Genomic DNA, 16,024 nt, shown 5'->3' with positions numbered 1-16,024 from the left:
CCTTTAGACCCTTACAGAAGCATTGTAGACTCCCATTAAAAACTTAAACAACAAAGTTGCTAACACCTTTTGGATGACACCAGTAGGGAGTTTACTGCTGAGAGTTTTATGCAATGAAATCCTACATGAACTTGATTGGCTGGAGTTGGCAGTTCTCCAGGGTAATGAAGGCAAAGTGTACACAATGAGGAGGCGGAGACATCATGTGGTTACTAAACACTGCAGGTTTTTTTTTTAATTTCAATGATCTACACAAGGATGGTCAAGATGAGACCATCCCTTAAATCCTACAGTCCAACCAGGTTTTTCTCAAAAAAGGAAACCAAAAATAAAACAAAGTAGGTAAAAAACACGAACATTTTAAAAGGAGAACGAAGCTGATGCACAAATTTAAATCACTTCTGAAGACACGAGTGTAAAACATCCGGCATGTTCAATGCTATTACAACGATGACCCCTCTCCCGTGTCAGAACATGGGGGGAACGCAGCTCGACACCACACGTTTAGCTGGTATCCATCTGTTTGAGAAACAAGGAAAAAAAATATTACCACCAGCTTTTATAAACACAAATTGAGATTGTAGAAGAATCTCTGAATGAGTTTACACACCCTGGCGTTATAGGCATCTAGCTGGGCGTCCAGTTCTTCGGCAGAGAGCTGCTGTTTGCTGCCGCCGCCGCCTCCTCGACCCCCTCGCCCCCGACCTCTGGCTCCTCCTCCACCACCACCACGTCCCCCGCGACCTCTCGGTGCGCCAAAGCCCCCAATTCTGTTTCGGTTCATGCCACCACCTCCACGATTTAGACTGTAACGAAAAACACAACTTCAGTCACACCAAACATTACAAAAAACCCCCAACCAAACTAAACCCATTCATCCTTACCCCTGCATTGGAGTCCGCCTCTGTGCGTCGATCTGTGAGGTAACAAGCTGAATGTTCATTGGACGACCTGAAAGAGAGAGTTTACAGGAATGATAAATGCTGCCAGACCAATTCAACGGGCTTCCCAGAGACTTTCTGAATTTGAGGGGGTCTTAAAGCAGAGGAAAAGCTTGTAAGGACGCACACATACCATCAAGGGGGACACCGTTGTACTGCTTCATGGCTTTCAGAGCGTCTGCTTTCCTCTCAAAGTGAACGTCTGCAGTGCCGAGGCTGCGTCCCGACCGATCGTAATGTACTGCTGCTTTCTTCAAAGTGCCAAATTCAGCAAACAGTTCCTGCAGCACAAACCATACCTTCAGATACAGAATCCTTCAGACACTCGAAACAGTGGCTCCCAATCCTGCGCCTGGAGAAGCCCCAACACTGCACGTTTCAGATGTCTCCGTATTCAAACACGCCTGATTCCATTAATCAGTTCAGTGAACGTGTAAGAAAAGAGGGACACCAAAATTTGGGAACCACTGATTTAAAGGGATAATTCAACCACAGATAAAAGTTGTCATTAATTACTCACCTTCATATTGTTCCACACCCAAAAGTACATCTTCAGAACACAAATTAAGATTTGTGATGGATCTTGATGGAGCTCTCTGACCCTTCACAGTCAAGTTTAACCGTAAAGTTCCAAGACCCAGAAACTTAGCAAAGACATCAGCGGCTCAACTTTTGCAAAGCTACGAGAACAAGAACGTGGTTTATTCAAAGCACTCTTTCCCCAGGACGTAATCAGCTTTATGTTCAGCACGCATGCTTCCTCATGGACATCATAACAACGGATTACATTCTGGAGAAAGTGCACATCGTGGTACCCTCCAAAATGGCAGAACACATTATCTCGGGGAAAATTACTGTTGAATAAATTAATTTTGTATTTTCATAGACTCACAAAACTGAAGTTGGGCCATTGATGTCACATGGACCATTTTTCCGATTTCCTTGCTATGTATCTGGGTACAATTCAGTTACATTTCTGAATATGAGGTGTCAGAAAACTCTTGTATTTTATTCAAAAAAGAAAAAAATAAATATATATATCTTAATGTGTTTTCTGAAGACGAACAAAAAGTCTTATGGATTCAGAACAACATGAAGGTGAGTAATGACCGAATTTCCATTTTCGGTTGAACCATCCCTTTAAAGACTTTAACGCAGAAGTTAGTGAAGCCAACCTGAATATCTGCGTCAGAGACGCCGAAGTCGAGATTGGACACGAGGAGCTTTCCTCCGGTTTCCACACCGCCGGCTGCACCCCCGCCTCCACCGCCAGCGCTCACACTGTAGCCGTTGTCGAACAGGTCATGCTGCCACTTGTCTGGGAGCTGCTTGGGCTGCAACAGATGAGAGAGAACGCACCTGCTGACTTCGGGTCCCCAGTCTGTCACTGACAGTCCACTCGGCTGGGTGTTGGGGCAAGCAGGGGGCTCCGCTTCAACAAGGCCAGGGGCACCCAGTGCGCTCACTGTGATCCAGCAATCCCTGCCCACCCCATCACGACACACAAGTAAACCAATGCAGGACACAGCTGGCAGCACATGTACAGAGTGGTGCGATTGTGTTCCCTAACTTAACTGGATGTGCAAATCACTAGACCTCAACGGAGGCAAGGTTCACCCTCTGGTCATTTTATGGGTTTACATTGTTGTTGTTTTTGTTTTGTTTTACACAATTGGAAGGATCCAAAACTTGACTTGGTGACTTGTGTGCAAATTGCTACAAGGATAAAAGTGGGCATAAGCCAAACGGTCTCAAGTCAAAACATTATCATAGTAAAAGTGACTTGCACAGGAAACTTGTAAATACAGAAAATGAAAACTTGAGGGAGTGTCAACCCCGATTAACTAGTCTTTGATCAAGGTCTAAAACACAAAGCAACTACCAAATACACAACCCTATTTTTTTATATATAGATTCCAAATACATTTGCACCATTTTATAATTTTGAAACTAACAGAAATTATCTAATTTATATAAAGCATTGCTAGTTTAAAAAAATATTCTTTATGAAGTACGATCAAGACAATAAACTGATAGAAAACAGTACAGAAAGTTCCCCTTAATGTATCCTATCGATTTTGACTGCTAAAAAATTTTAAGTTAAGAAAACCAAGGGGTTAATTCATAAGACTACACATGCATTATGCGTATAAATGCCTAAATAACCAGTAACAGGAGTAGGGTTAATAACAAGTGAACTCAAATGTAGCCTGTTGTAGTAAACAGCACTGTATTCCCTCAGAAGCTGCCCACCCTCGTTGGTAGAAAGCTAATTAGCCACCAGAAACCCCAGAGTCTCTTGCCGTTCACTCCAATGAATCCCAGCAGGCCTCCAGGAGCTGGAGAGGGGTGTTCCGCTGCTCTCCGGTGAGAAGGAGCACGGCAAAGTCCAAAAATGGTGGTTAAAACGAGGCCATCACAGTGTCCAAGCCTGGCATCTGAAGCGGAGCGTCCATTTTGAGCCCACGCCATTTTGACGCGTTACATAAACACTGGCCTCACTGAACTCTAACTAGACGTTATCAGCAAGGGGATTCTCCATAATCGATGGACAGAGGTGGCCATAGTTCGTTTATCCTGTGCGGCTCCAACACTACATCAATATTTCTGCGCTCAAGGATATTTGGAGACCGCGAAACCCCTCCCAAACAAAAGCGGAGCTCCAGCGCAGGACGAAGGGCCTCCTAAAGCAGGGCTTCAGCTCACAAACACTAGCTCAGACTCTTCAGAAACACGAGACGCAGCCCGCGTGGGGACGTGCGCTGGACGGCGTCGAACACAAAGACAGCTCGGGCTCAATGAAAGGAACAGCCGTCTCCAAGATGGCGTCGACGGCCGCAATACAGCAGGAGATCCACGCGCTGCTCCAGACGCGCGTTGCTTGACGCGCTCACGGATGGCAAGACAAAGGGTTTAGGGAGAGAACACATTAAGCACAATACATATCTAAAGAGATACACTCCCAGAGAAGCTCCAGGGACCAGCTAGCTGCCATGTTTTCTGGCAGCCTAGAAAGATTAAACCGGGCTTCACCCGGGCGTGCGGATCAAAGCCCGTGATTTTCTCCACTTTCTCCTACCCTGCTGTACGGCGTGGGTCTGCTTCTTCCGCGGCTCAGGCCCTGGCGGCTCCTCATGGGGCCCGATCCGCCGCCGCGGCCTCCGAAGCCTCCGCCGGTGTTTCCGAGGCGCCCTCCGGCGCCAGCACTGCGGCCTCCGCGGCCTCCTCTCCCGCCGCCTCCGCGCTGACGATTCTGCTTGATGATGTCGTCTAAGGACATATCCATCTTGTCTGCCATAGTCTGACCTGGGTTAACGCTAAACACTGCCGTTAACTAAAAACAAACCCCGCTCGTGTGAAGCGCTACACTGTCCCTGAACCACCGTTCACTCACAGAAGCGGAAGCGACGAGCCCCCGCCCGCGACGATCTTATAGCGTCATGACACGGACGCTTCCGGTCTGTACAAATGTTCTTCAAAACATTTTATTTAGGAATGCTTTGTAATATACAGAGGCGGGCAGTAGTGAAGCACCTGTTTTTTCGTTCTCTCTGCTGTAAAAATAGTTTCAAGTGTCTGTACTTCATCAGTGTTTTTCGTTTGAAAACGTTTCCTTCACAACATTTCAAATCATACTGTACTACATACTTAAATATGATTTAATACTTAATTGCATTCGAAATCTAGTACTTTCTTACTTTTAATCGAGTATAAGAAAGTAATACATTTTAATTAAAGGTAAAACAAAAAAAAAACCTTTAATTTATGTATTACACTTGAATATATGAAAGTAAGACCTTGGAATGTAGTGAAGTAAAAGTTCTCCAAAGAAAAACACTGATAAACTACAGATATTTTTTACATTTACTTATTTTACTTATCAATTCGATCAAGTCCATTGAAATTTGCTCTATTTGCAAATGATTTACTTAAGTGACTTTTTTAAAGTACTTTTTTTATACTTTTTATATATTTTTTGGTCTTTATTTTTATTTTTTACCTTTTTGTGACCCCGGACCACAAAATCAGTTAAGGGTAAATTTGTTTGAAACCGAGATTAATATATTCTCTGAATAAATAAGCTTTTCAATTGACTGGACCAAATTTGCTTGAGATTTTTTTTGTTGAAAATCGGGGATCTGAGGGGGGCAAAAAACAACAAAATATTCAAAAAAATAAAATCAACTTTAAAGTTGTCCAAATATAGCTTTTAAAAATGCATATTACTAATCAAAAATTAAGTTTCTATATATTTACAATAGGACATTTACACACACAGGTTCTTCTCTTCTCTCTCGCTTTCTCAGTTCTTCCCGAAATGGATAAGAATCAAAATATAATAGAGTCACCACAGATTATCGGTTACCAAAATCTAGATCCTGTCTTGAATCAGTCTATATGCAGATTGCAGATACTAAACTGGATTAATGAAAAGTGGAATTAAAACAGGGTTTCATTTCAGACTTTCCCAGTCCTGTATCATCACATTCATCCTTGAAACGCTGATTAAAATCTAAAACCATCAACTCAGACAGACGATTTGTTACTGCTACTGTTATTCTACAGTGTGTTTGCTTAGACATAGATTTGGATAAGGCTGTCATTTCACAATGTGTCATGAGGATTTCCAGAAAAGCTGCATTTCAGCACACAGGTGAGCTCGAAGTCAACAGACAGACTCCATGATAAATAGACTGCAGAGAGGCTGAGATAACAGAAAAGCAATCTTTATTTTAAAGGCTGGGTTTGAAGGATGTGGGAAAGTTTATTTGGGTATCAATTCATAATTAAAAATGGAGGTATGTTTACTAAAAATATCTGCCGAGCCAATCAGACAAAACTCACTAAACTCTTCTTTGAATCAGTGGATCTATGAAACGAACTGAACAGTCAGTCGACTCGCTCCCCGTCGGGGGATCAACACGTTTCCAAAAAGAAGGGGTATTCCAGGACCGCGTCCCGTTTTGAGAACGTTTGTGAAGAGTCATGTCCAACAGTTTAAGCATCACTGTTCTTTGCCTTTCTCAATTGTCATTTCCACATCAAAAATAATAATAATAATAATAATAATAATAATAATATACGGAGGAGAATTTAAACCCAAGGAGTGAGAAAAAAAAACAACAACCCTGAAACAGGTCTTTGTTAATTGAAAAATAATCAAACAAACAAAAAAAAAAACAAAAAAAACATGACAAACAGGGAATGGCCGCTCTTGTGTAAAATGTAACGCATAAATATCTGTCAGCCTGTCAAGTCCAGACCACAGGTCCAAGAGGCAGAGAAAAGAGAAGCTTTCTGGACTAAGGTGGCCGAATCTCCCAGCGTGTGGATCTTTGTTGGCCGACAGGAGACTGATAGAGTAAAAAGGTCCCAAATGTAAAAGGGAGGACAAAACCTGCTGGATCAGAACGAGAGGGAGCGGTTTAAGACTTCTTGGAGTCTTGTGTGTTCCGCTTCTTAAGGTCACTCAAGTCCACTGGTATAAAAGCTGAAAGAGACAAGAGACCAAACACAGAAGCAAACCGATTAAAAAATATATGGCATGAACTTTGTCCACATAAATACGTACATACAATAAAACCTTTTACACTGAGCAATCTTTTACATAAAGCTAAACTTACAGTGTAGGTTGGGATTTGGGTTTTTCTCCACATACTCCTGTGGGCCACGATCATTACGTTCACTATTTTGTGGAGATTTAATGTCTCTCAGAACACAGAGCCAAGCTGGAAAGAAAACACAAAAGCATTACAACACCGCTAATGTCTTCCTACACTTTTTGACCGATACATTTACATTATGTACATAATTATGGAATAAGGATAATGATTATTTCTAGCCAATTAAGTATTTTAAAAGCAGAGCATCACTATAACAAAAAGACATATCTACAAAAAGCGTGGAAATGATAAATTTCTGTGATGTTCTCATGCGTGGGAACCACATTTTTGGTGCTCAGCTTAAAAGGGGCGTCTGGTGTCTTACTGTCATGGATGAAGCGCACATTTTCTTCATGTGCTGGTGTGAAAGGCTCTCCTGCATTCGTTGGTGATCGAGGGCTGGAGTTCCTCTTGTACGTGTGCATTCTAGGGGTAGAGGAGCTGGAGAAGACACGGAGTTAAATATTTGCCTTTTATAGTACTGGGACCTTTCAATACGGAGCCTTGTTGTAGTTTTGGGGGATGTCAAAAGCTGTGATGGTTAGATACATTTTCATTGTTTAAAAAAAATGGGAGACTGCAGCAAAAAAAAAGAAAAAAAGTTTGCCTTCCCATTTGCTCCCAAATAAAAATAAACAAAATAAAATGCCAACATTTTTCAAAAGAGGCAAGTCAGAAGAGAGATATCACAATTACTATTGAAATGTTTTTGAAATAAATAAAACAAAGTGCTCAATAAATCTAAATACAGTAAAACATCAATATTCTGATCAATTTTCAATATTTTTAAGAACTATTAACATGTTTAAATATATTTATGTGATGGTGAAGCTGAATTTACAGAAAGATAAAGAGAGATAGATGGATGGATAGATAGATAATCACAATCCGTGTAAAGGATCCAATGTTTATCACTCAAGTCTTGTGTTTTTTAACAGTGGCTCTACTTTAAGATTAAAACACATTCTCTGATTAGAAGACTTTACCTGGTCATTCTGTTCTAGTCTCTGGCCTCACAATCTCAGTTTGAGGCTCGACAGGAAGGGTTGTATGTCTTCAGTGTGTTTTCTGAAGGGAAAGATGGAAGTAATTCAGACAAAAGACACTAAAATTGTCATTCGATTGTATTTGAATATAAGATCCAGACAGCAAAACCGAGAAGGAAATCATTGGTGCACAGTTTATTAGCGGACATGACCGACTCAATCTGAGATCAGAGCTCAAGCACCATCAATGATTGATTTGAACTGATTTGTGCTAACGTTATGTTCATCTGTGCATAAGGCTAGCCAGAGACATTAAATGCGCCATCTCAATCACAAGCGAGAGGACAGGATTTAATTTAACGTCAAGGAAGGTAATTCAGTCACTCGGTGTTTGTTATTGTTTATGAAGTGCTAGCAGCTAGTCGGTTAGCATTGTGTTCATAGTGAGAAACTGATGCCGACTTCACAAGCAATCTGAGCATAAACGTAGCGAACGCGTCGCGAAACATTCAGACTAACCGGCACAGAGAGGAAAGGGCGTAAATAAGCTTTTTCAAACCTGTCTGTTTGTTTCTGTTTCTTCGGCTACTATGTCTGTATTCAGGCCTGGATCGGCCGAAACGTTGCTAATGCCAACCAATTATTTCCGGTTCAGCCAAAGAAGCCGAGAGAGGCGCGCATGCGCGGACAGAGCCAGCCGACGTGCTGTTCAATGAGATTTCATAAAACTAAACTTTACAAACATGAATTACGAAAAAAAAAAAAAAAAAAACACGAATTGCGATTTTTCATTTTTGAAGTCAGCTTGATTTACAATATACAAGACTATTAGATATAGTCATAATATAGCTGACCACTTAAAAGTGCAGCATAGCGGTTCATTTTGAGGATTCGCTAAACTTACTATTCTGCAAAACTCAACCACACCAACCAACCAACCCGATCATATCAAACCTGAATATTTAAATTATCAGGCAGCGTTTCTGATTGGCTGTAAAACGCAGGACTGTCACGTATTATTTATATTTATATTTAGGCTAGGGAACACAATTCGTTTTAAAACATATGTGACACTGGACTGCAAAACCTCACAAGGGTCCATTTGAAATCTGAATAAATAAGCTTTACATTGATGTATGGTTGTGTTGTGACGGGACAATATTTAGCTGAGATATAACTATTTGAAAATCTGGAATCTGAGGGTGCAAAAATATCAAAATATTGAGACCATTGACTTTAAAGTTGTGCAAATGACGTCAATACATATTACTAATCAAAAATTAAGTTTTAACATATTTATGTTATGAAATGTATTCAAAATATCTTGATGGGATATTATCTTTAATTAATATAATGATTTTTGGCATAAAATAAAAACTGATCATTTTGACCCATACAATATATATATTTGGCTATTGCTATAAATATACCCATATGACCAGGGTCACATGACATACACTTGTAGGAGGTTGCAGCATTTATATCATTATGTTTTGTTAAAATTGTCTAATGTTATATAGTGCTTGACACAAATTATTCAATATCATTCGTTCTTGTGTTTAGCTCGTGGAAAACCATTCGATTATTTTTAACTTTATTACATATTTTTTACTGCATTGTTTTACTTGTTTGTGAAGATTCCTCTGACTGAAAAACTTAACCCTATAAGGTCTTTTGAAGCACATAGATCAAGATATCAAATATTGCCACGGAGAAAAATATAAACTAGTGCTGTCAATCGATTAATCGCGATTATTCACCTCAAAAATAAAAGTTTTTGTTTACATAATATATGTGTACTGTGTATATTCATTATACATAGCACATACAGTACGTATTTTGAAAATGCATGTATAAATTTATATTCATATTATTTATATATAAATATATTTCATTAATAAACATAATATTTTTCTTAAATATATACATGCATGTCCTTATATTTATATATACATAATAAATATAAACAGCACACACACATATATTATGTAAACAAAAACTTCTATTTTGGATATGATTAATCGCGATTAATCATTTGAGACAGCACTAATATAATTTGTAAAAAAGTCAACTATATATTCCAGTTGGACAGCATGAAGTTTTTATAATCTTCAAAGGGTTTGATGCAAATCACAACTCAGTATTCATATAAAAGCAGCTTTATTTAGGAAAACATTGTAAAAAATAAGATAAAGATAAGACTTTGACAAGAGACATTCAAAATGTCAGTAGTGCCCTCAGCTTTAACAGTAATGCACAAAGCCTCAGTGTTTCTTGGTAAGCGAGTCTGACGGCAGGTTGTGTTTCTGTGCTCTCCTGCTGCCCAGCAGACAGACGGCAACCCGCTTCATTCTGGCCTGTGCACTTCTCAGCAAAGCAACTCTTTACATAAACAGGATCACTTCCCTTGTCACATAAAAGGTCACTTTTCTGAATTGTGAAAATGATAACAATCAAAGGGACCCATGGTACAAAGTACGGTTAACACAGCAGTGAAAAAGAACAAAGATGCTGGTTTGTGTGAATGTGTGGTGATGTTCTGACACATGCAATTTTATATAAACATTCCTGGTCTTATTGTGTATGTTATTCCATTTGTCTTCTTTTCTTATCAAAGTTTAATAACTTGCTTGCCCTCTAAAACAACTTTTCCTTTTTTCTGACATTAGAAAACCTTCCTTCAAAATATCTGACCGCATTTCAGTGTATACACATACTTTTCATAATGCAATCTATTCCTACCCTTCATTTTTCCACGTTCAATACTGTTTCACTCAGAAATACAAAAGCAGACAGATATGGAGGGTTTGGATTCCCTCTGCACTGTATAGTAATGTCTTGTCTCGTTAAAAGCCACAAAATAAAAGATATAAAGAATATTCAAGGGAACCACACAAAATGCGAAGCTCAGGAGAGTGATCTGAATGTTTTTTTGAAAGCTAGCTTTTTTCTTTTTCAAGTTAGTTATTCCTTTGGGACAGCCCTCAAACGCAGCCCGTCTCGAAGAGCTTGAGCAGTTCTTTGCAGTCTGGGTCGATGAGGTCTGCCGGTTTCTCCCCATTTTCATTCTCAGCCTCCACACTGGCACCCAGAGAGAGAAGGTACCTGAAGGAGGAATTGCATTTTACATTTTAATGCGATTATTTTTAGACAAACATTAACAATCTGATAATATACCTCTGAAAAAAGAAGTACACTTTGACAAACAATAAAAACAAAAAGAGATAGAGAACATATTACAGAAATAATATGTTTCAGTTCAACTGAAATTATGTTTTTGGACACTTAATTGATGTGAACCGCAATTAAATGAACATTAAATTTTTTAAGTGAGCTGAACTTTAAGAGTGCTTATTTGGTACTCTTATAAACAGGACGTTTCCGTAATTAAATTTTTACTTCTGTTGTCGACACATGAAATCAAGTAAGAATATGAAAAAGTTTAGGAATAGGAATGATGTCCCAATCTTGTCTAATACAGGCTTCTAGTTGCTCAAATGTCTTGTTGCATCTTCCTCTTTATGATGCCCCAAATGTTCTCTATGGGTGAAATATCTGGACTGCAGGCTGGCCATTTCAGTACCCGGATCCTTCTTCCACGCAGCTATGAAGTTGTAATTGATGCAGTATGTATTCTGGCATTTTCATGTTGAAAAATGCAAGGTCTTCCCTGAAGGAGACAACGTCTGGATGGGAGCATATGTTGTTCTAGAACTTGGATATACCTTTCAGCATTGATGGTGCTCATCTTTCCAGATGTGTAAGCTGCCCATGCCACACACACTCATGCAACCCCATACAATCAGAGATGCAGGCTTCTGAACTGAGCGCTGATAACAACATGTGTTGTCCTTGTCCTCTTTAGTCTGGATGACATGACACCCAAGTTTTCCAAAAATAACTTCAAATTTTGATTCGTCTGACCACAGAACAGTTTTCCACTTTGCCACAGTCCATTTTAAATGAGCCTTGGCCCAGAGAAAACACCTGCACTCCTGGATCCTGTTTAGATATGGCTTCTTTTTTTTACCTTTAGATTTTTAGCTGGCAGCGGGGAATGGCACGGTGGATTGTGTTCACTGACAATGTTTTCTGGAAGTATCCCTGAGCCCATGTTGTGATTTCCATTACAGTAGCATTCCTGTATGTGATGCAGTGCCGTCTAAAGGCCTGAAGAACACGGGCATCCAGTATGGTTTTCCGGCCTTGACCCTTACACACAGAGACTGTTCCAGATTCTCTGAATCTTTGGATGATATTATGCACTGTGGATGATGATAACTTTAAACTAAATCTTGACTCTAAATCTTGACTTCTGAGATACACTACTGAGAGGCACTTTTTATACCCAATCATGTTGCCAATTGACCTAATTCGAACTGATTGCACTATATTTTCACTTTTTTATTTTATATAAATCATTTTCTAACTGTTTTTAAATTGACGTTTTAATCATTTTAAAAGTTTTAAAATTGCTTGTTTTATTTTTTTTCTTATTTTTCATAATTATTTTACTTTCTTTGATGTAAAACACATTGAATTACCATTGTGTATGAAATGTGCTATATAAATAAACTTGCCTTGCCTAATAATTTGAAAATTGGTCCTCCAGCTGTTCCTTATATGTACATTTAACTTTTCCGGCCTCTTATTGCTACCTGTCCCAACTTTTTTGGAATGTGTAGCTTTCATGAAATCCAAAGTGAGCCAGTATTTGGCATGACATTTCAAAATGTCTCACTTTCAACATTTTATATGTTATCTGTATTCTATTGTGAATAAAATATAAGTTTATGAGATTTGTAAAATATTCCATTCCTTTTTTGCTCACAATTTGTACAGTGTCCCAACTTTTTTGGAATCGGGTTTGTATAATTAATGGCTTTGTTGTCCCAAACCAGTACTGCTCACAATAAAAATATAGGTAAATTAAATAAAAAATGTACCACTTTACCCAATATAATACTATTAGCTTATCAACATTCAAAACTCTGTTGAAATCAGTTGAGAATCAGGTCTCTCAGAAGAGTCTTATAAAGAGTTTGTTCTCACCGTGCAATCTCAGGATAACCGTCGCTGCATGCCATGTGCAGTGGTGTCCAGCCGTTCTCATCCCTCTGGTGAACATCAGCTCCATACTTTATCAGGAGCTTCACACACTCCAGGTTTCCTGAGAGCACGGCTTCATGGAGTGCAGCCATTCCTGAAAAAAATAACTGATTTCGTTAAGGTGGGCAGTTCAGTTTCTCTTTCCAGATAGCAGTGAAATTAAACCTTTTATAGAAAATACCTTAGGCTCAGACAGATGCCATATGCTTAAAAAGACGAATAAAAAACGATTTATTTTTCCATTTTCAAAGTTTAGAGTGTAATTTCTGTCAAACACAATCCTAAAATAATCCCCTAAATTGTCTATAATTTGTAACATGCCACTATCCATTTATGTGCGGTACTGCCCTAGTAATAAACAGTGTTAAGGAAAGGTACTTTTAAAAGTAATAAAGTGTCCCTTCCTAAAAAAATAGCTGATTATGTTACATAGTTACTTTTTATGGAAAGTAATGCGTTATGTTACTTTTTATATCTGGACAGGGCTTGCTTGATTGTTTTTAATACAAAAAAGTTATATTTTGTGGCAAACGTAGAAGCCCTTTCACGCCAAAAGTGAAATTAACAAGCCAGTAGAACTGAAAATTCTTTCAAAAGCACACTTTAGCAATAAAAATAAATAGTATTTATCTAGAGTAATTTTTGCTTATTAGCATGTTTGAATTCGATCATCGAAGGTCAGCAGCAAAGACATTGGTTAATAATTTGGGATTAAATATATACAAGGATATTTCTGGTATTTAACATTTAATAATTGCAAGTGTGTATCATAGTCAGAGTTTTATTTAACTGTTTTTATAAATTTTGAGGAACATTGAATTTGTTTTTTTGAGAGTGAGATGCATTCATTTATTTTCACATTTATTCTAGAACTACAGAAACCTTTTACTCACGATTTCTTTCATCATGGGGACAGGAGAGCTGTCAATCAATACATGTGGCATTACTTACTTGAAAAAGTAAATGATATTTTTCTGTATATTAAACACTCATAGTTACTCGAAAAAGGTAGTCTGATTATGTAACTCATTTTACTTGTAATAGGTTACTTGCGTTACCCCCAAAATTGGTGACAAACTGTTATTCCCCGTAAGCTAATTTTTTTTTTTTTTTTTTTTTTTTTTTTTAGGAATATTCGGCTACTTTTAAAAAGATATCCAAGGAGTAACATGCTTTATATCAGCATCTGCTAAAATAGGCTAATGGTGTTTTAAAGTCCTCCGGGAAAGTTTGTATTAATGAAATGTAATTCAAATGTCAAGTGCATACGAATAACTTTGGAGCAAAATAGTGATGTAGAGGTTAATGTTGTGTAAAAGACTTCCTAGAAAGTTTGCATTTATGAAATGTCATAATTATGATGTCAAGTGCATACGAATGACTTTGGTTAGAGCAAAATGGTGACATACATTTTGTGCCTAAAATTCAACAAGATATTTTGAACATGAATTCAAAATGTGCATTGTAAATGCACATTATATATTCATAATTACCAATCGGAGTTCTACAATACTATGGTATTCTGTACATGCAAGTAAGTTTTACTGTAAATTAAAAAATAAATACATAGATAATTTGAACAAATTTACCATCAAAACAGATAATGCATCTATTGCATGTTTTTCCACTGACTGGCCTCCAAGAAAACTTTCCTGCTCGTAAGCCTATAACTTTATTGTGTTCATGTGCAATTAACTCATACATGTGATCTTTCCAACATGACTTAAATGCACCATAACTGCTGAAGGTTAACCCCCCATTGGCCCGGCCTCAACATCCAACGATTAGTTAATCCAGAAGTTGACATGTCAGACTGCTATGTTTGATCTATGTTTTTTAAACCTGCAATAAAGCCAAAGAGTTTACACTTTACAGGGACCTACAAATGGTTTACTTCATTTCAACACGCTGAAATACACTTGATGTACACTTGATGGACTGATGACTGTAGATTAAACAAGTGAATAAATTCGTTTGCACTCTGTGTGAAAGGTGAGGTTCACTCACCAGAATGGAAGATGGTGTCCAGACGCACTTTCCTCGCCCTCATAAACCGACCGATCTGTTCCAGCTCACTGTGCCGGACCAAATCCTGGAATACAACATCGTTTGTGAAGCGCACGGCCCGGGCGGGTTTGAGGGCTACAGTAGGAGTAAGCTGTACGCTTGTCCGGGCTGAGCTACTCTGCCGGGACGCCTTGCTATAGATGGGGGTGTAAGTGGAGGTGGGCTTGTAGGCAGGTGTGTAAGCCGGTGGAGTGTAGTATGATGGCGTGTGGAGTGTAGTCGGGCTGTACTTTGTGGAACTGTAGTATCCAGGCGAGTACGAGCTGCTGGAGTAGTGTGACGGTGTGTATTGTGTGGAGGTGTAGTGTGTGCCGGAGCGTGTGTACTGTGACACCGGGTACTGGCAGCTGTACTTCATTCCCGCAGACGCCACGGCTTTGCCTCCTCCCCTCGGCTCTAGGCTCAAGAGGAGGACACTCTGAAACTCAAGTCAAGCTCCACGCAAGAGTAAAATCCTGTTTTGGGGAAGATCTTGAACCTTGACTTTGGGTTCACACTGTCTTCAGTTTTTACAATCCGCTTCAAGTCCAAATTAATGTCGCTTTTCCAGAGGAATCTGTTCCTTATTGGTGGGAATTTTTTTGGTTAGTTTATCTGTCCCATTACCACTTGTTTCATCAACTTTATTTGCACAGTCTGTACAGTCTGCTCTTTTGAGAGTGAAGGTTAAAGCAGGGTCCTATATACCCTTTCTAGGGTTATTTTGGGGATGTCATCCCTTGTATCGAGTGACAGTGATGTAACTCCTCCCACCGTACTTTCACATGCATTCAAGTTTTGACTCCGCCCCCTCATAAAGATCTGTGACAGCACCAGTGAATGTCCCCTGAGCAACCTGCAGTGTCTCTTTCGAAAAAACACGGACAATGTGTGTTTGCCACATAAATGAGCTCATCCTTGATCATGTGACTGAACACATGGGCAAGAGCTGAAGAGAATGAGCGTTTCAGGATAGGAGCTTCACTCTAAGACCTGAAAGAGATCTGATCTTTCTATAACATTTTAAAGTAATATAAATCATGTCGATCGTAGGGTTTGGACATCAATACAGCTTAGAGAACACAGTGCACTGATTCTTGAACACAGACAAAACAAGCTACAGGGCTGAAAAAAACTTTTGGGGGTTGATGTGCCAACAAGTATTGAGAATGAATGAATGGAGGAATGAAAAATAATTCTAAAAGTAGAAAAGATATTTGGAAGTATATGACTCCAAATGCAACCCAAGTAATTATATTTTGCCTATAACACATAAAAA

General features: G+C 38.9%; 3 protein-coding genes across 4 annotated transcripts; all 3 read right to left on the bottom strand.

The window, feature by feature from the left end:
* Positions 1 to 204: 204 nt before the first annotated feature.
* alyref (Aly/REF export factor) lies at positions 205 to 4,371 on the bottom strand. 2 transcript variants are annotated; one of them, XM_026207408.1, is made up of 6 exons: positions 4,021 to 4,371; positions 2,117 to 2,275; positions 1,075 to 1,222; positions 885 to 951; positions 611 to 806; positions 205 to 519 (listed from the first exon to the last, which is right to left on the bottom strand). In XM_026207408.1, exons 1-6 carry the CDS (start codon positions 4,237 to 4,239, stop codon positions 505 to 507), a joined length of 804 nt encoding a protein of 267 aa, XP_026063193.1. In that variant the 5' UTR covers positions 4,240 to 4,371; the 3' UTR covers positions 205 to 504. The 2 variants fall into 2 exon arrangements, with proteins under 2 accessions (XP_026063193.1, XP_026063194.1); XM_026207409.1 differs by lacking the exon at positions 4,021 to 4,371 and adding an exon at positions 3,195 to 4,014.
* Positions 4,372 to 5,652: 1,281 nt separating this feature from the next.
* mcrip1 (MAPK regulated corepressor interacting protein 1) lies at positions 5,653 to 8,267 on the bottom strand. Its single transcript, XM_026207410.1, has 5 exons — positions 8,150 to 8,267; positions 7,591 to 7,672; positions 6,930 to 7,045; positions 6,566 to 6,670; positions 5,653 to 6,432 (listed from the first exon to the last, which is right to left on the bottom strand). The coding sequence occupies exons 2-5, from the start codon at positions 7,596 to 7,598 to the stop codon at positions 6,368 to 6,370; spliced, it is 294 nt and encodes a 97-aa protein (XP_026063195.1). The 5' UTR covers positions 7,599 to 7,672; positions 8,150 to 8,267; the 3' UTR covers positions 5,653 to 6,367.
* A 1,469-nt stretch (positions 8,268 to 9,736) lies between these two features.
* On the bottom strand, positions 9,737 to 15,437 carry ppp1r27a (protein phosphatase 1, regulatory subunit 27a). The gene is made up of 3 exons (XM_026207407.1): positions 14,707 to 15,437; positions 12,643 to 12,793; positions 9,737 to 10,695 (listed from the first exon to the last, which is right to left on the bottom strand). Exons 1-3 carry the CDS (start codon positions 15,122 to 15,124, stop codon positions 10,575 to 10,577), a joined length of 690 nt encoding a protein of 229 aa, XP_026063192.1. The 5' UTR covers positions 15,125 to 15,437; the 3' UTR covers positions 9,737 to 10,574.
* Positions 15,438 to 16,024: the final 587 nt, after the last annotated feature.

Source organism: Carassius auratus, chromosome 28 (genome assembly GCF_003368295.1).
Source record: "Carassius auratus strain Wakin chromosome 28, ASM336829v1, whole genome shotgun sequence".
Lineage (NCBI taxonomy): Eukaryota > Metazoa > Chordata > Actinopteri > Cypriniformes > Cyprinidae > Carassius > Carassius auratus.
Note: the sequence above shows the minus strand (reverse complement) of the source record. Positions and strands in the feature narration are given on the sequence as shown.

What these genes read in the sequence shown, in the direction of transcription:
- alyref (XM_026207408.1), bottom strand. Translation starts at nt 4,239, where the DNA reads ATGGCAGACAAGATGGATATGTCCTTAGACGACATCATCAAGCAGAAT. An exon ending in CAACGGTGTCCCCCTTGATG is followed by an intron (nt 952 to 1,074) that starts GTATGTGTGCGT and finishes TCTCTCTTTCAG; the next exon opens with GTCGTCCAATGAACATTCAG. An exon ending in AGGCGGACTCCAATGCAGGG is followed by an intron (nt 807 to 884) that starts GTAAGGATGAAT and finishes TTTTCGTTACAG; the next exon opens with TCTAAATCGTGGAGGTGGTG.
- mcrip1 (XM_026207410.1), bottom strand. An exon ending in TGTGCGCTTCATCCATGACA is followed by an intron (nt 6,671 to 6,929) that starts GTAAGACACCAG and finishes TTTTCTTTCCAG; the next exon opens with CTTGGCTCTGTGTTCTGAGA. An exon ending in CCCAAATCCCAACCTACACT is followed by an intron (nt 6,433 to 6,565) that starts GTAAGTTTAGCT and finishes TGTCTCTTTCAG; the next exon opens with CTTTTATACCAGTGGACTTG.
- ppp1r27a (XM_026207407.1), bottom strand. Translation starts at nt 15,124, where the DNA reads ATGAAGTACAGCTGCCAGTACCCGGTGTCACAGTACACACGCTCCGGC. An exon ending in GGACACCATCTTCCATTCTG is followed by an intron (nt 12,794 to 14,706) that starts GTGAGTGAACCT and finishes TATTTTTTTCAG; the next exon opens with GAATGGCTGCACTCCATGAA. An exon ending in GGTTATCCTGAGATTGCACG is followed by an intron (nt 10,696 to 12,642) that starts GTGAGAACAAAC and finishes TTCCTCCTTCAG; the next exon opens with GTACCTTCTCTCTCTGGGTG.